Raw genomic sequence first — 25,624 nt, forward strand, 5'->3', positions numbered from 1 at the left:
AAAGCTATTTATATTTTTTTTGTGACGAAATACAAGTCATGGAAAACACCAGACAGCATGGCTTTCATGGCCGCGAAGGAAAATAACAGCACATCCAACCTTGGTAAGATGATATAACAACACAAACTGTAACATAAATTTCAATGCAACCTGATACATCGAGTAGTTATATTATTTCATGCATGTCCGTGCTATACAAACGAGTTAATAGTTATACAATGAATGGCAATTTTTGTATTGACTGGGACCACTCGAACAGTCGTACATTTTGGGGTTGATATGTAGTATCTTTAACGTTATAAATACTTGATGGAAAAGTGCTATGACGCCGAAATATGACCTTCAAGATTAGTTTGTTGTATCTATCTGTATAAGGGAGTTTGCATCTTGATATGTGTAAAAAAGGGGGAGGAGAGATATACAATGATGTACACATTCAAAGGAGGGAACGCAATCCAAAACCATAAGTAGAAGAAAAACAAACAAAGTGTATCTAGAATATGCCATTTTGTACATACACCAAACGGTCAAAATGTTTTATACTCGATTTTTTTTTTAAACAAATGCATTTAGCTTATACAATACAGTTAAGAAAGTGGGACACGTTGTTATGAAAAGTAATTTCGTTTAACTCATATTTCACTATATAAAAATTTAAATATACTGTTTGTAAACAAAGTCTGGACCGGTCAACTTAAAATAGAAAAACACATTTTTTGCACTTTTATTGCACTATTAAAAGGCATTTTTTTCACACACAAAAAAGTTCATAAATGAATAAAAATGTTGTCAGGGAAGATATCAAGTGGCTATCTAAACCTGTATTTTTTTTTAATGCTGAACAAAACCATGGCACGAGAAAAACAATGAAAATTCGATTTTCTGCCAAACAATAGACAATAAAACAATAGATTCAGCATCAATGAAATGAAGTGTCAATGAGGCAGCAACCGGTGAACCCAATGACATAAATTACAAAAAGTAGACATCAACATGATTAAGAGGTCGTGATTAGACTAAAACAAAAAGTGAAAAGTACCAAAATGTCAACATTATACAAATAAGGTGATGTGGTATGAATTCCAATGAGACAACTATCCACCCAATTTCAAATGAAATGGATGTGAGCAATTATAGACAACTGTATGGCCTTCAAAAATGCGAAAAACCCATGCATGGTTTGGATAGAGAATAGAAACAGGGAATGTCTCAAAGAGACACCAACCCGACCAAAGAGCAGGAAACAGCCCAATGTCACCAATGGGTCTTCAACGCAACGAGAAAATCTCGCACTCCGAGGCAGGATTCATTTTGCCCCAGGACAATAATTTATACAATATATTTCTATGATTTTTTTTCAAACAATTTGTTTTTCATATATGCTATGCAGGTGATCAAAAATTACAATGATTTTAATATTTTATTTCTTTTGTAGACAAACCAATGATGATTTCTGGACACAGATTTTATGTGAAAAATGTGAAGAATTAAAAAAAATATATAATGTTCAGGATTTTCATTGTATAATGCTTAAACAGCTTCAATTTTATAAGAACAAGATTCAAAGATTTTTTTAAATACTGAAGCATCAATCAGTATAAATAAATCACAGAACCAAAAATGTTGGGTAAACATTATTTTGATAGCAACCACAAAGGGGAAAAAGGTACACAGACGTATATTAAGGAAATAAAACAAAAATCAAGAAACACATTGTTGTCAGATATGTTAGAGAATTAAGATTTGTATTAACAAATTAAAAATCATATAAACAATAAAACAGTTAGTTTTCAGGTTTGAATTATATCTCATTTTCATGTCGGGCCCTTTTATCGTTGACTATATGGTATGGACTTTTTTTAATATTGAAGGCCGTGCAGTGACTATATTTGCTTATATCCACGTCATTTGAACTCTGCTGGGTTGTTGCCTCGTTAGCAATAATAACAATCTCCTTATTTTTATATAAAGGTTCACAGGAGAAATTATTGTTCTTGTGAAGCTGTCCTTTATTGCATGCTAATACATGATGGATATTATAATAGTTGGAGAAGTAGAATACACTTTTGAGTTATTGTTTTTTTTACAAGTTACCATGCAGTATGGGATAAATCCCATTCCATCTTCTCCATGTGCATAATACAAACATGCATTTAAAGAGTATTGAGTTTCATGAATGACTGGTTCAGTTCTGTATTTTCTTCATAGACGCGGGGTAACATTGGCAAAGTGGTATTGTGTGGAGGTTGGTTCCTAAATATTTTCTTCCCAAAGGGATTAGGCGATATAGATTATTGGTGTAACAGCTAAGAAACATTCAGACTGTTGGCTCATTGTGTGATCTCACTGATCTGCCGGTAATTGTTGTTCAGGAAGTTTTTCTACATTGCAATCTTAGTATTTGTATGAGTTGTTTTTCTTTACATAGACGTAACTTGATGTGTGCTTTTTTTGTAAGGTAAGTGTATCAGATATCTGAAGGAATATATAAAAAGAACAGCATAAATTATAACAGAAATTTGCAGAAATGAGAATAATGAGACAAAACTAAGAAAAATGGATAAAAAAAGAATAGAGACTAATGGTGTGATACAATATAAAGAACAGAGAATAGTGGTGTGCTATAATATGAAAAATAGAGAATAATGGTATTTTATAGTACGAAGATAAGAGAATAACCTGGTGTGCTATAATATAGGAATAGATTGATTGTGGGTTGATTGGTTATCGTCTTGTGGTAAATAGTGGTAATGTTCAGGACGAAAAGAAATTAACAATAAATATAAAAAGGAGGTCCTGAATTATTATATAGGCCGTTCGGGATACAGGTCGGAGAAATTATGACTCACTAGAAAGTTGGGGTTTTTTGTATTGGGGCACACATTTAGCTTTAAGTACAACTGTCCACCTACGGACCCCTCTCTTAGCGCGCAGAGAGCGTGGTATCCTCTATACACGATCAGTGGCGGATCCAGAACTTGTTATAAGGGGGAGGGGGCCGCTACAGTCATGCTTCAGTGATTCCCTATATTATCAACCAAATTTTTCCCACGAAAAGAGGGGGGGCTGGATCCACCTATGACGAGTGCTATAACATTTAGACAGGGTCGTAACTAGGCCTCAGAATCAGACGAGGCAGGTGTTTGGTGCCGCCGACTGAGGCACCCTGGTAAAGGGGATTAAGGGGGCACACCCCTACCTCCCGGCCGAAAATTGCAATATTAGGGGTCGAAATATACCTTGTTACATCCGTTTTTGTATCATATTTACCATTTTTGTTTCACATTTACCGTAACGAAGAACTGCATTAGGCTATCAGAGCAGATTGACACATACTTGCCTCGAATCTTGTTCCATCAAACATGTATCCATTTACAGAAGAGGTTCATGTTTGATAGTAGAAAAAGCGGGACAAGTGTGTGTTGTCAACGCTTCATTAAAATTAACACAAATTTTCAATAACACTTTATAAAGCCCAAAGAGTGGAACCTAGTCACTGTCTGTGAATGCTAGTTCGACCTTTCTTTACCAATTGATTTTTCTCTTTTAAAAAAAATGTACATGTACAAAATTCAGGTAAAAAAAGAACACCGTTAATTACAGTTTTTAATCGTTTTTTTTTAGAAATTTAAGCTAGAAAAGTAGTTTATGATAAAGTCTTAGATAAAAATCATGACAAAAAAACTTATAAGTACTTTTAATTAACGAAAAAAATGTCCGAAATCTGAATAAGTACGGCCAAAAGCTTTATTTTGACTATAGATCTTTATTACATGTTTATAAATCACAGAGACAAGAATACGTGTGAAATGGTATTTGAAGCCGTTTTATTTATTTGACATCACGTCTCTATTAAAATTGCCCATCATCAAGTTGGGCAACATAGGGTGAGCTACAAGAATGTCAGTTTTAATAATCACATATACTTTACATACATATACTACTGTTTTTTTAAATTATTTTGGGGATAACGGAAGTGCTATTTATAGATAAATTCTATATTTAATTATTTGTTACGCCCCCTATAAATATCTGACCAGTCCGGTTAATCACCCCAGACGCTATATTTATATATGCGTCTGGGTAATCGAGACTACCGTAGACTATATTTCTAACTAATAAATATGCGTGAACCCTCAGGGGACCCTCAGGGGTTCACGCAATAATTATAGAGTATATACATATGGAAATGCAACATTTCTACTTAAAATGTCAATATATCAACTAAATAAATTTCAAAAGATGTATAAAGTCCATGAAAAGAATGAAACATCGTCTATACGTCTAAGTCTATAACTGGAGGTGGTCTTTTGATTATAGACTGTTTCGCAGCTTCATTTAACTGATCCTCCACGGTCTATATCGCATTTTGTGCCGGTTCACCATTATATTGCACTTAATATTCATAACATTCGTTCCATTTACTTTGAGTCAAAATGCGTTTGATTTTGTAAAAAATGATCAAAAATATTCTCAGTCTGTTCAGATGATGAAATATCGGCTACTGTTGTTTCACTTATATTGCCTAGTTCTGATCGATACCGCATTGGCTTACGAATTTGTCTCACAGGTCTTGTTCGTGAATTATTGTTTACTGAGGGTTCACTGTTTGATTCGTCGGAGACGACAACATTACTAGTAGGTTCGGAATTAGTGATATCTCCATTTTGTATTTCATTCAAGTAGTGTTCATTTTTTCACTGATACTGGAATAAAATAATTAGCGGGATTCGGAGCGCGAACGAACGGTATTTGAAGACGGTCCAAATACACTGGATTCTTAGACCATTTATACCATGCACTGTCCTTTTTCTCGGAGTTTAACTGTGGCGATAAAATTTCATGGACAACATATGGTCCCGAGTACTTTGGTTGAAGCTTTTTTTCGGTCCAACTACTTCTTTCAACATATATACAAAATCTCCAACTATTTGCGTTCCTTCATAATTTCACGAATAAATAAAAAGAAAAGTCACGACAATATTCTGCTCAAATAATGAAAAAAAGACCCAGTCGCCTGTCGGAGTTATGATCAACATAAGAAGGAACTTGTAAATAACACTATTTTCCGATTCCATTGCACCGCAGAACTTACCTTTAAATGACTTTTTTTGGTGGCATTTTATAACTTCTCTTAGAATTGCCTATATTGATATTGATAAAAGTTATAGGACACTGAGGATAAATGATTGGAGGTTGGCATAGGGTAGTTTTCATTTCCATAATTTCATAGTTTAGCTGTTATTTTTGTATCCAAATTTGAATAATTTGTCTTTTTAGACCTAAGCAAATTATTGAAATGTTTCAACTTTAGAAGATGCATCGTTTTGACACCTCTCCCCCCTTTTAATGTAGTTAATGGAAGGAGGACGTTTCATAGGGTGGCGAAGTATATTTTCATTGAATTTCTATTTTATAGTTTTCCAGAAAAAAACATTGAAATTGTCTTTTTTATATATATACATAATAGACAATTTTATGTCTCTGGTTAAAGTTATGTACAGTGGTTATGTATTTCCGTATTTTATTACTGAAGTGCATCACTGATAATTATAACCCAGTTAGATCTATCAGCGACATATGATAAGTCAGTGGCGTAGCTAGGACAATATAATGATGTGTACTCAATGCCGGAGGAGGAAGTCAAACGGCAGGGGGTTTGGGGGCCGCTAAAGGTCCCCAGAAACTCTGGGATAAATGGTGTAAAATCCTGAATACTCGCAATTTCCTTGGACTTAAAATGACCTCACGGAAATCTTATTTTCATGAGTAACAAGTCAAATTTTGAAAAAAAAATTGAAAAAAAATATTAATTAGAGAAAAACAAACAAGTACTCTTGGCTTGGGAATTTGGATTTTCTAATGTGCAGTGGGTTGAGCTTCATTAAATTAAAAATAATATTCGTTGCTAGTTAGTTAAGATTAAAGGGGGTTGTAAAGGGTGGTACTTGCACGAAAAAAAAACGTTAAATTATACAAAGAAGGAATAACAATTTCACGGTGAACGTGAAATGATTTCGTCCATGAACATTGCATGATAAAAAAGTACTATAATAACGAACGCATATCACAGGTTGGAAACCTTTAACTGGCAAGTATATAATATATACGTTTGAAGTCCCGAAATCTATAAGGAAAATCATAAAATTATTTCTGATTTCTTTTTATTAACTTTCAAAACGACAGTTTTTTTTAATTTACCAAGCACGGAAAACAAGCACTTTTAATCCATGTCGAAGCACGTATAAATAAGTTAGGGGAACACTTTGAACGAAGAACCCGTCTTGCACAACCGAACGTAAAAATAAAAAAAAAGCAAAAACACATTGATCGTCAATTTAAAAAAAAAAAAAACCGGCAAACACGATGCACGAAAATGACCCTTTACCAACCCCGTTAAACTTAAGGATGTACTTAGGTAAAATTAAATAAATCAAGAATCGAAAATTGATAATATAAGCCGGTAGAGCATTGGTTAAGGATCAAAATAAGCTAAAAATATTGATAGGTCATCGAGCTCCTTTTCAAGATATTTGATATTTAAAATATGGCGGGAAAAGGCTGACTCGGACGTTTACCTTATATTTGCATTGGTATTATGTGTGTCTCAAATCAAAAGAAAGAAAATCAAGAACCTTCTAAAATTTTGGTAAATGACCTTTTATGAGCTATTAAGTCTTACATGAAAAAATAAATGGGTGTTATGGGGCAAAATATTTTACCTTGTATTGTATGGAAAAACACCAAGGAGTCCGAACATTTGACACAAATTCCAAAACCTCACCTAAGTACATCCTTAAGTCTGACTGGACTGTTTAAAAAAATCTGTTATGACGACGTACGTTATTAAGATTGTCCATACCTCACAGGAAAAACATGAGAATGAATCGTTGTCCATGGTCTTTCGTCATTTATTTTGAATTTGCCGCTAGTAGAAACTTTTGCAAAGGTGAAAGGTCAATTATATCCAATGATAAAAATCGTACTATCATACTTAATGAACAACAAAAACAGATTTGTGGGCGAAGTCATCGGTCAACTTCCGGAATAAGAAGTACCTTCTTCCTGAAGAAAATTTCTGCAATGTTTTAATCCATACTTTGACACTTACAAATGTAATCTAGAAAACGACGTTAATTAATGGCTGACATAACAAAGTCATGTTACTAAATCTGATCAAAGTGAGAAACAGGTCTTAAATATCTTTCGTACTCACAATAAACCAACGCAAAGAACATTTTGTTAGAAAAGAAAATTTTAATACATTGTTATGCAACTGTCTCTGACCAACCGCTAAGTTTTTTTCTGTAGCATTTACTCCTGAAGACCAGTCACATTTGTAACAGGTTGCACACAATTTTGAAATAGAGCATTCTGTAAAGATACAAAAAAAAATTGCTACTGAGTACTGTTGAAGTAAATTTAAAAAACTGTTTGGCAGATTAGATAATTACAACATCATGTCTGACCAAGAATCTGACACTGATCTAGGCTTTCCAATTACAAGATTAAAGGCCTTATATGATTACTCCTATAAAGATGACGATGGTCACATGATCACAATGAAACGAGGGGATGAATATCATTTGATATCTAAAAGTGGTGATTGGTGGGAGGTTGTTCGAGATTCTGGGAATGCAAATGAGTTAACTTTTTATGTACCAGCTGCTTATGTTCAAGTTTTAGATGATGATTACACACATTCTCCTAGATCAAACAACTCTAATGAATCTTACACTGACAACAACAATGAGAAAACTGAGCAAATAAATATTATAAGTGTTACAGGAAGTAAGAATGTGAAAACAGATATGGCGTATACAGGGTCATCTGACTATATTAACTCAGGTGAAGTAGGAATAACTTTTGGAAAAGGCAAATCAAGTTTTAAGAAAATATCAGACTCAGGCATTCCATCTGCAACCATTCCAGCTGTTTCTTCAGTGGCGGTACCATTTAGGAGGAGTTTTTCAGATGAAGGCGATTATGTTAACTTAGATAATTATAGAACAGAAGCTGGCATACATGTTACTGAAAAAAATGATGGAGAGGCTACAGATAGTGTAAGTATTGCACATCACATACAACATGTAAAATTTGCAGTGTTTTAATAATGCTATCAGAAGTGCACTTTTATATATTTCATTGTGCTTTACAGCAAATTTTTTTTTATTTCTTTACCAGCAGATTGAGTTCTTCTATCTTGTTGTCAGTAATTTTGAGCAGTCATGGATACCATATTGTTTTATTGGTATCTAATGGTGCGACTTATTTTGAAAATTGAAATTTATATGAACTGATTTTTGTTGTGCATTTTTATCATAATTTTGCACATCTCTTTTATTGAGATATATGTAGAAATGGGGAATGATTTTTACTAAAAAAAACAGCAATTAATATAGGTTAGAAATTGATATATATAGCCCTTTGGTCATGTTGGTGTAAAAATGAATACTCATAACTTTGAGAAGCCAAAATTAAATTTTATTGCTCCTTGTCCATATTTGTTCAATTACTAGATGGGTTGATATCACATCAGAAAAAAGAAATTGTATTAGTTATTTTAAAATTAAAACTGATAACTTTTAGAGGCCAAAATTAACTACATGTATTATTACCCCTAATCAATTTTTTTTCAATTACCAGATGGGTTGATATCACATCAGAAAAAGAAATTGTATTAGTTTTTTCAGCTCTTTGTTAGTTTTGTGGATTTTATTTATATACACGTATATATCAAAACAAAGATTTTAACAATTGGTAGGGACTTACCAGGAGTGTAAAAAATAGTACACTGTACTTACACCTAATACACCAGTTGTATTGAAGTTGCCATGAAACATGTATACATCATACATACATGTAGCTTCTCGTGATCAAACCTTAGCCAAGTTACTATAATAGAAACCAATAAAAGTAATCCTATTGTCATGTATTGTTGAATGTGTAATTTTTGAAATGGTAGTTTTCAAATAACCACTTGAACTAATGATATTCTTTTTTTTCAGGATTATGCAAATTTTGCACCAATCCAATCGAAACACGAGCCACCATCACCAGACATTGAAAAATGTGATTACATTAAAACATTATTAGATGTATGGCAAATGTTTCATGACCCCCAAACAAATAGATTATTTTATATTAATAAAGAAACAGAGGAGAGAACATGGAAACCACCTAGACATCCAAACAAACATGAAAGAGCACAACAGGTAATGCTACATTGTTGTCAAGATTGAATCAAACAAAATAATGAAATGAAAAATAGTTACAATTTTATATTTTGTAATCTTTTCAATACAACATATCTATTCTGATATGAATGTACAGGATGAGAGTTTTTCAGCAACAACTTATTTTTTTGATACTGTTTGAAAGAAAATAAAATGCAAGAACCAATAGCAGTGAAATAAATACAAATGTTTACAAAGAATATTGGAAAGAGATTTTTGTCTCGCCTGCAACAAAAGTCCGGGAAGCGAGACATAGGTATTGCTTTTCTGGTGGCAGCAACAAAGGAGGAGCATGCGTCAACAGTTATTAAGTTTTCTGCTTGAGTCAGTTTGATAGAAACTAATTGTGATAGATCAATGATATTTTGTATAAAGTTGCATTGCTATCAGTAGATATCAGTTTGACTGCTATTTCTAGGTCCTGTCCCCTAGGTCAAGGTCCAGCAACTTTCAGTTAATAAGCAATTTTCAATGTTAAGTTTTCTGCTTAAGTTAGTTTGATAGGAACTACTTGTGATGGATCAATGATATTTTCTAAAAAGTTGCATTACTCTCAGGACATATCATTTTGACGACTATTTCCAGGCCTTGGATGTTACTTGCCCCCTAGGTCATGGTACAGTGACTTTGAATGAATAAGCAATTTTCAGTGTTGAGTATTCTGCTTAAGTCAGTTTGATATGAACTCCTTGTGGTAGATCAATAATATTTTCTATAAAGTTGCATTGCTATCAGTACAAATCAGTTTGATAATTATTTCCAAGCCCTGTCCCCTAGGTCATGGTCCAGTGCCTTTGAATTGTTGAAATGTTGCTGTCCGTCAGATTGTCTTTTTTCGAATTTTTTGCAGACAGGCGAGACATATTTCTGTATCAACAGTTTATTTTATCAATCTAGCTTTGCTTAAAAGAAACTGCATAGATCTGATCAGAAAATTTGGATATTTGACATTTGTTTTTATAGAATTATATTCATATCATAGAGTTTATTTTTCACATTTTCTGCTCATGACACAGCTGTTAAACAATATTCCAGTTATAATAATACATGTTATAAATATTTCTAGTTGTGAAGATAAGTTGATATTGTAATTTTTTTTAATTGTCTGATTATGTACTTGACTCATGCTAAAGCCTCTTGTTATTTGATACAGTACATGAACATTTGGCTCCTCTACACTTTATTTAATTTTTAGTGATATCCAAATATCATTTCAATACAGGAAATTAACTACAAATAAATCATTGTGTAAAGGTGTATATAATTTCCTCTTGTGAAAGGCATATTGATGCCTATATCATGCATATACATACATCATTTGTACATGTAGGTTATAATTAGAACGAACCATCCTGTATGGAATGACTTTTATCCAAAATGCTTCAAACAGTAACTGTGACTACATGTCTGAATTTATTTAACAAAAATCGAACAACAAATTTTAATTTTTACAATAGGATATCTTCTGTACATTTAAATAATTTTTTTTATACATAAGTTTTACACATGAAAGTAGAAATCTTTAAATACATGCTGAATGAGGGATATTGGTAACAGTGATATAGAGTATTTTAGACTCAGCCAATATCTTATACTGGCTAATGAAGTACTTGTTGTAAGTTCCATACATACTTAATATCATGATCTCTGACCATGTTTAGGAATTTATCATCCATTAACCAATATGTACAGTAATGCATAATTTATAATCACATTTTCATGCTTCTAAACACACAATAGTTTGAATGCTTGTATAACCTTAAATTATGTTTGAATTGAAGATCCTTACAAACGTTCATGGACCATTTACACCACGAGCTAGAGTGAGTAGTTACCATGGTAATGCATGCTTACCAGTATACCTACATGTAGCAAGCCTTTAACTGTGTCCCATCTGTTGGGTAGAAATTTTTGTTACATTGAATAATAACTGGTACAGGATTTATGTTGTTCCTATCAAAATATACCCTGAAAATATTTATGGAAGCATGTTAATATGTGTACCTTTTTTTTTTTTTTTTTTTTTATATTGGATGAATTAGATAAAGTTAAAAGGTGGAAATGATGAATTAATTTTTCCAAAATTTACAACCTCACCTTTATATGTTGGGTTTTACCTTGGATAATCAGAAATTATGTTAAATTAGCTTAATATATATGTTGTAGTAAAATGAGAATAGAAGATAACTAGATGAACATTTTATGAATTTACTTTCATACTACATAGATCATTGACAAATAAAACATACAGGTACTAATTTTTAAGCCCCAGCTTCAATAATAGAGGGGCATTATGTATAGGTTTGTCCATCAATCCATTACTCGGTCCATCCCCTATCATGTAAAAGTTTTGGGTTAGGGAGGTTTGTCCATTAATCCATTACTCGGTCCATCCCCTAACATGTTAAAGTTTTGGTTTAGGGAGGTTTGTCCATCAATCCATTACTCGGTCCATCCCCTAACATGTTAAAGTTTTGGTTTTGGGAGGTTTGTCCATCAATCCATTACTCGGTCCATCCCCTATCATGTTAAAGTTTTTGTTTAGGGAGGTTTGTCCATCAATCCATTACTCGGTCCATCCCCTATCATGTTAAAGTTTTGGTTTAGGGAGGTTTGTCCATCAATCCATTACTCAGTCCATCCCTTAACATGTTAAAGATTTGGTTAAGTGAGGTTTGTCCATCAATCCATTACTCGGTCCATCCCTTAACATGTTAAAGTTTTGGTTTAGGGAGGTTTGTCCATCAATCCATTACTCGGTCCATTACTCGGTCCATCCCCTATCATGTTAATGTTTTGGTTTAGGAAGGTTTGTCCATCAATCCATTACTCGGTCCATCCCATATCATGTTAAAGTTTTGGTTTAGGGAGGTTTGTCCATTAATCCATTACTCGGTCCATCCCCTAACATGTTAAAGTTTTGGTTTAGGGCGGTTTGTCCATCAATCCATTACTCGGTCCATCCCCTAACATGTTAAAGTTTTGGTTTTGGGAGGTTTGTCCATCAATCCATTACTCGGTCCATCCCCTATCATGTTAAAGTTTTGGTTTAGGGAGGTTTGTCCATCAATCCATTACTCTGTCCATTCCTTAACATGTTAAAGTTTTGGTTAAGTGAGGTTTGTCCATCAATCCATTACTCGGTCCATCCCTTAACATGTTAAAGTTTTGGTTTAGGGAGGTTTGTCCATCAATCCATTACTCGGTCCATTACTCGGTCCATCCCCTATCATGTTAATGTTTTGGTTTAGGAAGGTTTGTCCATCAATCCATTAATCGGTCCATCCCCTATCATGTTAAAGTTTTGGTTTAGGGAGGTTTGTCCATTAATCCATTACTCGGTCCATCCCCTATCATGTTAAAGTTTTGGTTTAGGGAGGTTTGTCCATCAATCCATTACTCGGTCCATCCCCTATCATGTTAAAGTTTTGGTTTAGGGAGGTTTGTCCATCAATCCATTAATCGGTCCATCCCCTATCATGTTAAAGTTTTGGTTTAGGGAGGTTTGTCCATCAATCCATTACTCGGTCCATCCCCTATCATGTTAAAGTTTTGGTTTAGGGAGGTTTGTGGTCACATGAACTTTCAAACTTGTTATACAACTTTATCATGAAGTGATCTGCTTGATATATGTGCCAAATTATGGTTTTCACTAGAATTTCATGGTTCACTGAACACGGAAATGTGAAAATATGCAAGGGGGGCATGGTAAACTAAGGACACATATTCATGTTTGACCAAAACATTAAACATATTTAAAAAGTCTTCCTTTCTTGTTCTGAAATCAAAATATGTCAATTTTACTTCAATTTTGAAATATTATACATGTTTGAAAATCAACTAAGTATATCTCTCTTTATATACTTGTATCTCATCAGTAGTATTTGCATGTAACAGATATTCACTTTGGACAATATTTTCATTTTCCTGAACTCTATGATAGTTCTTCAGATTTTATAATTTCTGGATAGCTGACTGAAAATGCAAAGAATATATAGATATGATTTTCTAGTTTAATGATTGAGTTGCACATCAGGTGTAGTAAAATTGGTACCGTTAATGTTATACTTGCAGCGGAAATTTCTTAAAATGATTAAGTAACAAAGTACAAAAATGTTGATATTTCTCTTGAATCTTATGTAGTCTGAAATAAAACTACATGTATTAAATTTGCTTTCAAGCTTGGCTTGATATTGGTGGTGCATGCTTAGATAACAAATATAATCTGAAAAATTGTATCACAACTGTATGTGAAGTTTTCATGAAGCAGATTTGATTAAAAATACATGATTATAATCCTTATTTAAAAATGTTATAAAGGAACCAAAAAAAAATTGCTATCTTGTCTTAAGCTTTAGTGGTGTTTAGAATACTCTTCATAAAAACAGTTTTGTAATGTTCCAAATAAACTTGGGGAGTGAGGTTTTTTTCTTCAAGCCAACTTGAAGTTTTAATGTGTTGAGATATAGAAATGATGACTGTGACACCAACTAAGAACTATCAAATGATTGAAAGCTTACATGGTGGCACAAAGGTTTCTTATACCAGATTGCAAAGTATTAGTTTATGTCAATTTGATAATGTACGACACCCATAGATTCCTCACTTCAAAAAGTGATCACTCATCTTTTCTTTTAAAAAGTTATTAAAATATTTGAGATAAGTAAATCTTTGTTTAAAAATCCCATAGTTATTATTTGATAGAAGAAATGAAAAAACCATTTCTAATAATACACACTTCATTTTCCTGTTTACAAATCTATGTACTAATTCAATAAAACATTGGGTGAACGTGCGTAACTTTACAATTAAAATTGTTACATCAGTTGAATTTTGAAAGACCGATCGATCAAAATGGACATTTCTGTTGGTGTTGCTTGCTAAGAAATTGAAATAAATCATTCAAAAAGTAATAGAATCGAGACTGGAAACGGGAATGTGTCATAGAGACAACCACCTGATTAAAGAGCAGAAAATAAGTCTACATGTGTTTGTACAATCATGGAACAGTGGTTTTCTAGAATATTTTTGCTTCGTCAAATCAATTGACATTTCGTTTGATGTGTTTGTTTTTTTGATTTTGCCATTTGATTGGGGACTTTCCTTTTTGAATTTTCCTCGGAGTTCAGTATTTTTGTGATTTTACTTTTGGCTGTCTTTCTAACATATGTTCAGTTCGAAGTAAAAAAGTTTCTGAATTCTATTAAAATCAAATAATTCTTTCATGTCATGTGCAGTGCTCATTTTAACATGGGTATGCATGGCTAGCAAACACTCGGTGTAAAGATATTGACAAATCTAAAGCCTATCCATGTCAAAATGAGCATAGAACATGACATGAAAGAATTATTTCAAAATTTAAGTATTGCCAAGTGAGATAAAGATATCATCAATAAAAAATATCAATCTAAAGCTCATTAGATATGTGCTTTGACACTAATTGTAACTAAAGAGACAGAGAACCACACACTGGTACCTATTTATGTCCGTTCAATTTATTGAATCTTGAATAAAAGTAAGAATGGGGTCTAATTGACAATTTTTATTGGCACCATACATCAGTGTTCAAATGCAGGCAAAATTAATTCTGTATATGGTCCGGGATCCTTCTTTAGAATTTTGTTGGTTAGCCACTAAAGGCCAACTAAGAAAACCACTTTTACTAAATTTAAAATATGTTGAATAAAAATAATTACACAGGTGACAGGGTCATGTTGTATCAACTTGATCTGGATCCTTTTTATGGAGTCTTTAATTCAAATCTATGGTTGCTGAACTCACCAAATTATCAACACTGCTGCCACACCTAATCTGTGAAGCCTGTGGTGCTAGGAAGAATTATATTTAATGCCTTCTCTCTAACAGCTTCAATTGCTTCTCACAAATTGCAGGAATATTACGTCTCTAAGGGGCCTCCATTGTTTATGGGCTTAAAAAATACAAAAAGGATTTCTACAAAATTTTATTGGAAAGGAAATAAAACCATGAGAATCTGTTAATGTTGTTCAGGATTTTTGAATTTTTGGAAGATGATCAACTGTCCCATTGAATAAATAAAATAGCAATTGTTCTCTGTGGATTATGTTCTGTTGTTTTTTCCAGGAGAAATGAAAAGTTTTCATTGAATTATCACCATAGAGAACAACAGCTATTGTGTTTATTTAATTTCTAAAAATCGAAATTGCTTAACGAAAACTTACTGATTCCAATAGAAAGTTGTCTTCCTTTGCACTTAATAGGCTAATGGTTTTCATTTTTATACGACCGCAAAAAAATTTTGTGGTCGTATATTGGTATGACGTTGGCGTCGTCGTCGTCGTCGTCGTCGTCCGGCGGCGTCGTCGTCCGAATACATATTGGTTTTCGCACTCTAACTTTAGTTTAAGTGAATGGATCTTTTTGAAATTTGACCGTAAGGTTAAATACCACAAAAGGAAGGTTGGGATTGATTTTGGGGGTTATGGTACCAACAGTTAAGGAATTAGGGGCCAAAAAGGGGCCAAAAATGAGCATTTTCTAGTTTCCAGACAATAACTGTGGAACGGTGTATGGATCTCTCTGAAATTATACTACAAGTTTCCATACCACAAAGGGATGGTTAGGATTTGCTTTGGGGGGTTATGGCTCAAACCGTTTAGGAATTAGGGGCAAAAAAGGGGGAAAAACAAGGTTGTCCTGGTTAATGGACAAATACTTTAGTACAAAACATAATTTAAAGCAGTGTAAGGGAGATAAATCAAATACATCATTGAAATTATCTCCCTTACACTGCTTTTAAATTATGTATAAAGTAATGGTTAATGAACAATAAAGATAATCTAAAACAGTGTAAGGGAGGTAATCCAAATACAACGTTTTGGTTACTTCCCTTACACTGCTTTTAAATTATGTTTAAAGAAATGCATATTTATAAAGGAAGACCAGTAAAAATATCTGCAAATGTTTTCATCTTTTTTTTTTACAAAAAAATCCATATGAAAGATTTGACACTATATTTTTATTAATTCTATTATAAAATAGATTAAGTTAGCACTATGGTAAATTTAAATGGGTAATTATGGTTGCCAACTCCATTGGAAATTTGAATTGAGATTATGACCATATCTTGAGGGAAAGAATTTTTTTGGGGGGAAAAAGGGGGGGGGGGGGATAAAAAGAAATTGTGGGGGGCCAATTTTTCTCATTTCAGATTTCAGAAATTAAAAAGAATTATTCTTCAAATATTTTTTTTTTTTTCAAATTTCAAATATTGAAAAATTTCAAGAAGTAATCTTTAATTGCACAGTATGGCGCATTAGATTTGTAAAATCTTTGATCACATTTATTTATTTGTTATGCCGAATCTAACAGTGTATTTAGATTTTTAATTTTGGGTCCAGTTTTCAAATTGGTCTACATTAATGTCCAAAGGGTCCAAAATTAAACTTTGTTTGATTTTAGCAAAAATTGAATATATGAGGTTCTTTGATATGCTGAATCTAAACATGTATTTAGATTTTTGATTTTTGTCCCAGTTTTCAAGTTGGTCCAAATTGGGGTCCAAAATTAAACTTTGTTTGATTTCAACAAAAATTGAATATATGGGGTTCTTTGATATGCTGAATCTAACCATGTATTTAGATTTTTTATTTGTGGACCTCCTTATCTAATTGGTTCATATTGAGGTCAAAAGGGTCCAAAATTAAACTTTGTTTGATTTCATCTAAAATTGAATTATTGGGGTTCTTTGATATTCCAAATCTAACCGTGTATTTAGGTTTTTAATTTTGGGTCCTGTTTTTTAAATTGGTCTACATTGAGGTCCAAAGGGTCCAAATTAAACTTAGTTTGATTTTTACAAAAATTGAATTCTTGGGGTTCTTTGATTTGCTGAATCTAAACATGTGTTTAGATTTTTGATTATGGGCCCAGTTTTCAAGTTGGTCCAAGATAGGGTCCAGTATTTAAACTTTGTTTGATTTCAACAAAAATTGAATATATGGGGTTCTTTGATATGCTGAATCTAAACATGTATTTAGATTTTTGATTATGGGCCCAGTTTTCAAGTTGGTCCAAATTGGGGTCCAAAATTAAACTTTGTTTGATTTCAACAAAAATTGAATTCTTTGGATTATTTGATATGCTGAATCTAACCATGTATTTAGATTTTTTATTTGTAGGCCCCGCTATCAAATTGGTTCATATTGAGGTCAAAAGGGTCCAAAATTAAACTTTGTTTGATTTCATCGAAAATTGAATTATTGGGGTTCTTTGATATGCCAAATCTAACCGTGTTTTTAGATTTTTAATTTGGGTCCCGTTTTTTAAATTGGTCTTCATTGAGGTCCAAAGGGTCCAAAATGAAACTTAGTTTGATTTTAACAAAAATTGAATTCTTGGGGTTCTTTGATATGCTGAATCTAAACATGTGTTTAGATTTTTGATTATGGGCCCAGTTTTCAAGTTGGTCCAAGTTGGGGCCCAAAATTATACTTTTTTTGATTTCAACAAAAATTGAATATATGGGGTTCTTTGATATGCTGAATCTAACCATGAATTTAGATTTTTTATTTGTGGGCCCCGCTATCAAATTGGTTCATATTGAGGTCAAAAGGGTCCAAAATTAAACTTTGTTTGATTTCATCAAAAATTGAATTATTGGGGTTCTTTGATATTCCAAATCTAACCGTGTATTTAGATTTTTAATTTTAAGTCCTGTTTTTTAAATTAGTCTACATTAAGGTCCAAAGGGTCCAAAATTAAACTTAGTTTGATTTTAGCAAAAATTGAATTCTTGGGGTTCTTTGATATGCTGAATCTAAACATGTATTTAGATTTTTTATTATGGGCCCAGTTTTCAAGTTTGTCCAAGTTGGGGTCCAAAATTAAACTTTGTTTGATTTTAACAAAAATTGAATATATGGGGTTCTTTGATATGCTGAATCTAACCATGTATTTTGATTTTGGACATTGGACCATAATAGGTAAATTAAAAAAATTCAAGTTCTTAGACCACATTCTTTCTGTGTCAGAAACCTATGCTGTGTCAAATATTTAATAACAATCCAAATTCAGAGCTGTATCAAGCTTGAATGTTGTGTCCATACTTGCCCCAACTGTTCAGGGTTCGACCTCTGTGGTCGTATCAAGCTGCGCCCCAGCGAAGCATTTTATTTATACATGTATTTATTGCACATACTGCTTTAATTAAAAATATGAAATCTAGATAATGACCATTTCATGTAAATAATCAATTAACATTAAACCCAGTTACACACAGGAAGTATGATGGGAAAACATTATAAATACATATATAATACATACATGTAACATAAACATTTAATATCAACACAACATTGGATGTAGGAGAAGTGGGTTTTTTTTCCACAATTGAGCTCTTAATCTTACGTTTTATTATATCATTACTTGTTTGCTCACCTGGAGAAGTGGTTTTTTTTTTCAGAATTGAGCTCTTGTACTTACATTTTATTGCATCATTACTTTTTTTGCTCACCTGGAAAAAAGGTGTAGGCAATGTGAATTTCTATCTAGCTAATGCAATTGTAGAATATATTCTAAAAATGTTATTAAGTTATATGATGAAGTATGCATTATCAAAGTTGTGACCTTTAACTAATGTGTAAAGGAGAGAAATTTAAAAAAAAAATCCCTTTTAGAACTTTGTTTTAATATGTTTGTACTTGCCACTCTATTAAGAAAATCAGACCCATTAGAAGCCTGAACACCAGCCCTTGGCCTAAAATGGGAAACTTATCCATCTTTCCTCATTATGCAACATAACCGAAACTAATGAAAATGATTATAGATAGATTATGACCAGTTAATAATGTAAACTTGAGATAACAGAACATGGAAGGATTTTTTATTCCTTTAAAATGAATAAATACATTTAAGTACCAGTGTGTGCTTTGCACTGCTTTCCTAAGACACTTTTTTGTTTACAGTATCAAAAGCTTTGTCATTTTTGTCTTGCCTTGACAGTGTCAAAAAAGCGAGAAATAGGTATGCTGTTTCCGGCGACGACGGCGTCAACAATGCATTAGTTGGTGATTAGGTCTAGTTAATGGTGAACCACTTGTGGTAGGTCAATGATATTTGGTATGCAGTTGTATTTGCATTGGCACATCTCATTTCCATGGAGATTATTTGGCCCTGTCCCCTCAGTCATGGTCTATTTACTTTGAAACTTTGCTTCGTTTACATGTATTAGTTTGTGATTAGGTCGGTTTATGGGGAACCACTAGTGGTTGGTCAATGATGTTTGGTATGCAGTTGTATTAGCATGGAACATATCATTTTCATGGAGACTATTTGGCCCTGCCCACTCAGTCATGGTCTATTGACTTTGAAACTTTTGCTTCGTTTACATGTATTAGTTTGTGATTAGGTCGGTTTATGGGGAACCACTAGCGGTAGGTCAATGATATTTGGTATGTAGTTGTATTAGCATTGGCACATCTCATTTCCATGGAGATTATTTGGCCCAGCCCCCTCAGTCATGGTCTATTGACTTTGAAACTTTTGCTTTGTTTACATGTATTAGTTTGTGATTAGGTCAGTTTATGGGGAACCACTAGCGGTAGGTCAATGATATTTGGTATGTAGTTGTATTAGCATTGGCACATCTCATTTCCATGGAGATTATTTGGCCCAGCCCCCTCAGTCATGGTCTATTGACTTTGAAACTTTTGCTTTGTTTACATGTATTAGTTTGTGATTAGGTCAGTTTATGGGGAACCACTAGTGGTAGGTTAATGATATTTGGTATGTAGTTGTATTAGCATTGGCACATCTCATTTCCATGGAGATTATTTGGCCCAGCCCCCTCAATCATGGTCTATTGACTTTGAAACTTTTGCTTTGTTTACATGTATTAGTTTGTGATTAGGTCAGTTTATGAGGAACCACTAGTGGTAGGTTAATGATATTTGGTATGCAGATGTATTTGCTTATGCACATTTCATTTCCATTGAGACTATTTGGTATTTCCCCCTTTGAAGTGCATCTATTGCAAAACAGTGTTGTCAGATCCGTATAAGCAAACCTTGAACACAGGATCTGTATTTTAGTCAGATTGATATGAATATGGACCCTGCTTTCTATTAGGTCGACATGACAGGTCAGCTGGTTTACCTCTGTGACTGTCTGTCTGTCCATGCATCCATTTGTCCCTAACATATTTCCATCAGATTTTTCATATATGGCACTATGCTTAATTTAGTAATGCCATACAGGGTAACAGGTTTTCTGGTCCTGGGAAATTTCCTTTTGAACCTCTCTTATTGATGGATTAAGCATAGATATTTGAAGGGGGTCAAAAGAAAGCCTTGTCTTTCTACTTCCTGATTGCCAAAAACTTATCTTTCAAAAATTGTCACAATTTTCTCAGCAACTTAAAGTCATGGTTTCTTGTTATTTTGCACCAAACTCCATCTCGTTCTGCCTTAGAATGTGACAATGTTTTTAAAAAGAGTCAATAGACAATATTAACTGGGAGTATTATTAGGAAGCAATAGCTCACAGTGCATATATTACTTAGATTAATTTTTTCATGGTAGCAATGTTCTCAAACTTAAAGCAAGATACAAATTCGTAACTTAGAATTGTGATGCATGTGGGAGAATTTGATAACTGATGAAGTATCTGACCTTTATTAATGATTTATGGTTTATCAACTTCAGTCTGTGAAATTTTACCTATGTACAGTTAGGTAGACCGATGGATCTTCTACTGAAAGTTTGTAACTTAGCCCTACAATAAATGTTTATTTCTTTGGTTAAGTCTTTCATCTAAGCCAGTTCCTTCATGCTGAGAGACTTACAAACAGTTAGAGCAAGGTATATTTTTCACTCAATATTATAATTTAAGTTTTGCCCCACCAAAAAAAAAGACTCAGTAATGAACATATGTTAATACTGCCTCTGACTGAAGTAAAGATATATTTTTTTTTAGACAATGAAATTATTTACTGATCTTTTACAGTTCATTATTTAAAATTAGTCTCGTTTATGTACTTTTATTCTTTAAAGAAAACTTTTAAGTCAACACATGCATATTCTATTATCTGTTACTAAAGTTTATGTGATGGAAGACAACTTTAAAATCCAGGAAATAATTGGGCAAGTGTGTGTGTATTTAGTCAAATGCTGTAATTATTTTTTCCATTTTTACATAAATCGAACATTGTTCCTTTGAAAATATTATTTAATTTTATTCTTATCATTCCTATATCGCTCCACCATAAAAAACCAATAGATAAAAGTGAATTGACCTTCACAATATTTAGAAATACACTTTGAAAAGTGTAACTTCCTGTTAGAAATATTTGGTGGAGGATGTTAGTACAATAATGGCTATAGTCTTATCCTATAATCACCCTTTACTAATGGTAAGATGGATAGATTTGTTTTACAATCATTCAGATAACATTAAATTTATCATAAGCACTTGAGGATTACAATAATATCATTTGTATATACATGTACACTGAACATTTGTATTTGGATATTTTAAATATTATTTTGGACTTTGAGATTGAGTTTTCAGAAAAGATACATTATTGTAGTGATGGAGGATTCTTTCTGTCTGTTCGTCCATTCATCCTTCTGTCGCACTTTTGTATCACCAACTTCTGAACAACAGGACAGAATTTGCTGAAACTTTCACAGAATCTTACTCATATGATGAAGTTTTTCGCCTCCTTTTTCATTTCTTCGTCTGAATAATTTTTGGGGCTTACTTTGGGACGGCATGGACATGGACATTGTCATATTTTCACCTATCACAGTACACAATTTATCTGCTTCTGCTCCTAAACCCCTAATCATGATTTAATGAAAATTTCTCAGATAGAATTACTCTACTATGCCATGTAAACCTCTTATTGATTGTTATTTTGGTCCAATATGTTTTGGGGGGTTTTCATTACTACAGCATGGACTTTTTTATAGCATTATTTGAGGGGGTATTAGCAACTCCCCTAAAACAGCCCTGTAATTGACAGATTCTTATTATATAACAGTTGATAACATGAATTTTTGTGAACAATTGACAACCAAATTAGTATATAGGCCTGATGACTGATCTATTCCATTTCTTTGGCGTTTTATTCAGGGGTAACCCATTTTGTATCAGCAACTTCTTCTAAACCCCTTCTAACAATTTATTGAAACACATTTATTTTCTAACAATTCAACCATAAAATGATATTGTGCACCTCCTTAGAAAGAAAAGCCTTTGCATAACTTGATTACACACAGTTACTTGTATTTCGTCAGGAATATAAGGAAGTTGTTTTAAACACTCAATCTATTTGAACAGAAGGTGGTAACTGAAAAATCACTATAACCCTTGAACATCAAAATTGTTTCCTTATAAATAAAGTTATGAAATTGTTTCAACTTGTAAAAAGATTGTACAGTCATGTATAATGAGTAAAAGTAAGCGCTCGTCTGTGATCTATAATGATATGTATTTTCAATAGAACTTCCTGTAATTTGACTTGTGTGAAAAAAAAGTAAGCTAATTAGAGCTGTCTAGTATAAGAATCCCCCAAGGAGGATTATTTTTTAACTTCCTTAAATGTATTTCATTGCATTGTACAAGCAAATGTATTGGGAACCCATGTTGACATGGTATTTTGTTACATTTGTTCTTTGAAAGACAACATCTGTAAAACTTCAGTGCCATCATAGTTATGAACATATTTGAGATTAATGATCACTGGAAATCTTAGATTGGAAACAAAATATTGAAATGACTTCTGATGTGACAAAACCATGGCACCTAATTCAGAAATTATTGTTAGACGGACATGTTTATTGATCTCTTAAAGGTAAGATTGAATGATTCATGGAGGGAACTGTTTGTTTAATTGTCTGGAATAGTCATTTGTTCTAAAATGACAAATACAGTAATTTTGTCAACCGTAAAAATGCAAGTTTAACTGTCAAAAATTGAGTTTACCTGGTCGTATATATAAGATGGGTGTAACATGGAACAGCCAATTTTGTGTATTACTGCGTCTGGGCTAAAAGTATATATACTGTGATTATACTGGTTGACGATATATATAGGTTGTCATATTAGAATTAAATGTTATGTACCACACTATAGGTCATTGTATGTTAGTCATTTGACCAAAATTATTAAAAAATAAAACATATCAGTACCAAAGTAGAACAAATTTTTTCCCCCTGCCGTAGCGGAGGGGGCATTAAGTTCTACCCTTGTCTGTCCGTAAGTACGTCCGTCTGAACGTCTCAAAGTCGGTTTCCGTTCTCTAACTTATGTTTGCCTCAACCAAATTTTATGAAACTTATACACAATGCTTATTACCACAAAACACAGATCATGTTTGAATTTTGGTGGTGTCACTTCTACTGTTCTAGAGTTATGCTCCTTTACAAATGGAAAAATTGCTGAATTTTTCGTTTCCATTCTCTAACTTAAGTTTGCCTCAACCAAATGTTATGAAACTTATACACAATACTTATTACCACAAAACCAAAATTTGGGTAGCGTCACTTTTACCTTTCTTCAGTTATGTCCCTTTATAACTTTATATGATATGCAAGCGGGGGCATCACCTGTGTCCCATGGACACATTCCCCATTTTTTTTTTTTTTTGAATAATTTGCAGTAAATAGCTTTTTCTTAGCAGTAGTGTGCACAATCACACCTGACATTTAAGCCTGGGGGTGGGGTGAGGGTGAGGCTTACACAAGTACAATCTGTTGATATTTCAAACAGATAAGCGACTGTGTTCACCATTTCTACAAAATAAAAGGTTAACATTAGTGGACATTGTTGGGCTGTAAACTAAGCAAAGGTTTCAAGAACTGTAGGATTTTGATTTTATTCAGCCTATTTGTTGTGTGATGGGTACTTCAAGGTGCTAACCTAATCCTCTTTTATCACATATACAACTTGCCAGATAAAGAAAATAGCAGACATCTTCTGTAAGTCATATTAAGATCTGTTGAAGTATATAACTTTTTTGTGTTTTTTTCAATTTGTTGCATTAACAGTTATACAGAATAGTATTACAGAGACTGATTATCATCATTGTTCATTTGTAAATTGTAACTTTTATTGTATATTTACAGGCAGCTAAGTTGGATGCCAAGGTCAATAGAACAGGGATTGGTATTTTACCAGAAATCAATGTAGATCAAACATTAACTGACATTCCAGAAGGATGGTGCGTGGAAGAAACCAAAGAAGGCACAGTTTATGCTAATGAAGATACAGAAGAACGGGTTTGTTTTCCACAACTATATTTTATAAATATTATTTGTCTTCTGGTTCTGTTTATGGTATTGCTGTATGCAATCTTCTCTAAAGTACAGCAACTGATATTAGAGTATAAAACAGCATGATCTCATATTCCCCTTATAATAAGTACCTTAAGCATGGCATGTGGCACATTTCATTTCCATGGAGATTATATGTCCCTGCCCCCTCAGTCTTTGTCTATTGACTTTGAAACTTTTGCTTATTTTACATGTATTACCGGTAGTTTGTAATAAGGTCTGTTTATTAGGAACCACTAGTGGTAGGTCAATGATATTTGGTATGCAGTTGTATTAACATGGCACATTTCATTTCCATGGAGATTATATGTCCCTGCCCCCTCAGTCATGGTCTATTGACTTTGAAACTTTTTCTTAGTTTACATGTATAAGTTTGTGATTATGTCAGTTTATGGGGAACCACTAGTGGTAGGTTAATGATATTTGGTATGTAGTTGTATTAGCATTGACTCATCTCATTTCCATGGAGATTATTTGGCCCACCCCCTCAGTCATGGTCTGTTGACTTTGAAACTTTTGATTTGTTTACATGTATTAGTTTGTGATTAGGTTAGTTTATGGGGAATCACTAGTGGTAGATCAATGCTATTTGGTATGCAGTTGTATTAGTATTGGCACATCTCGTTTCCATGGATATTGTTTGGCCCTGTACAGTCAGTCATGGTTCATTGACTTTGAATAATGTGCATAACTTGCATGTTTAAGTATTGCTTTTTTTTAATTTCAATATATGCATTTTACTGTCAAATAACAAAAAGGTGAGAAATATCTCTTTGTTAACAATTTATTTAGATATCAATAAAGGCAACAGTAGTATACCGCTATTCGAAATTCATAAATCGATTGAGAAAAAAACAAATCCTGGTTACAAACTAAAACTGAGGGAAACACATCAAATATAAGAGGAGAACAACAGAAACACAACAGAAACACAACACTAAAATGCAACACACACAGAAACGAACTATAATATAACAATGGCCATTTTCCTGACTTGGTACAGGACATTTTAAGAAAAAATTGTGGGTTGAACCTGGTTTTGTGGCTAGCCAAACATCGCACTTTTATGATAAT

At 33.0% G+C, this 25,624-nt stretch overlaps 1 protein-coding gene and 1 long non-coding RNA gene across 6 annotated transcripts in view; both read left to right on the plus strand.

Annotated features, from left to right (window-relative positions):
- Positions 1-1,797, plus strand: LOC127728554 (uncharacterized). Its single transcript, XR_007994175.1, has 2 exons — positions 1-103; positions 1,436-1,797. It is a non-coding gene; the product is annotated as an uncharacterized LOC127728554 (long non-coding RNA).
- A 5,214-nt stretch (positions 1,798-7,011) lies between these two features.
- LOC127728513 (rho GTPase-activating protein 15-like) overlaps positions 7,012-25,624 on the plus strand; it is a 77,524-nt gene continuing 58,911 nt past the window's right edge. For 4 of the 5 annotated variants that reach the window (XM_052235917.1, XM_052235920.1, XM_052235918.1 and 1 more), the window contains exons 1-4: positions 7,012-8,063; positions 9,009-9,215; positions 11,018-11,059; positions 24,344-24,496. In XM_052235917.1, coding sequence (XP_052091877.1) covers positions 7,461-8,063; positions 9,009-9,215; positions 11,018-11,059; positions 24,344-24,496 — 1,005 coding nt within the window. In that variant the 5' untranslated portion in view covers positions 7,012-7,460. The remainder of the gene's footprint in view (positions 8,064-9,008; positions 9,216-11,017; positions 11,060-24,343; positions 24,497-25,624) is intronic. The other variant, XM_052235919.1, reaches the window with a different exon arrangement.

The sequence above is a fragment of the Mytilus californianus genome, unplaced genomic scaffold (genome assembly GCF_021869535.1).
Source record: "Mytilus californianus isolate M0D057914Y unplaced genomic scaffold, xbMytCali1.0.p SCAF_2, whole genome shotgun sequence".
Classification (NCBI taxonomy): Eukaryota; Metazoa; Mollusca; class Bivalvia; order Mytilida; family Mytilidae; genus Mytilus; species Mytilus californianus.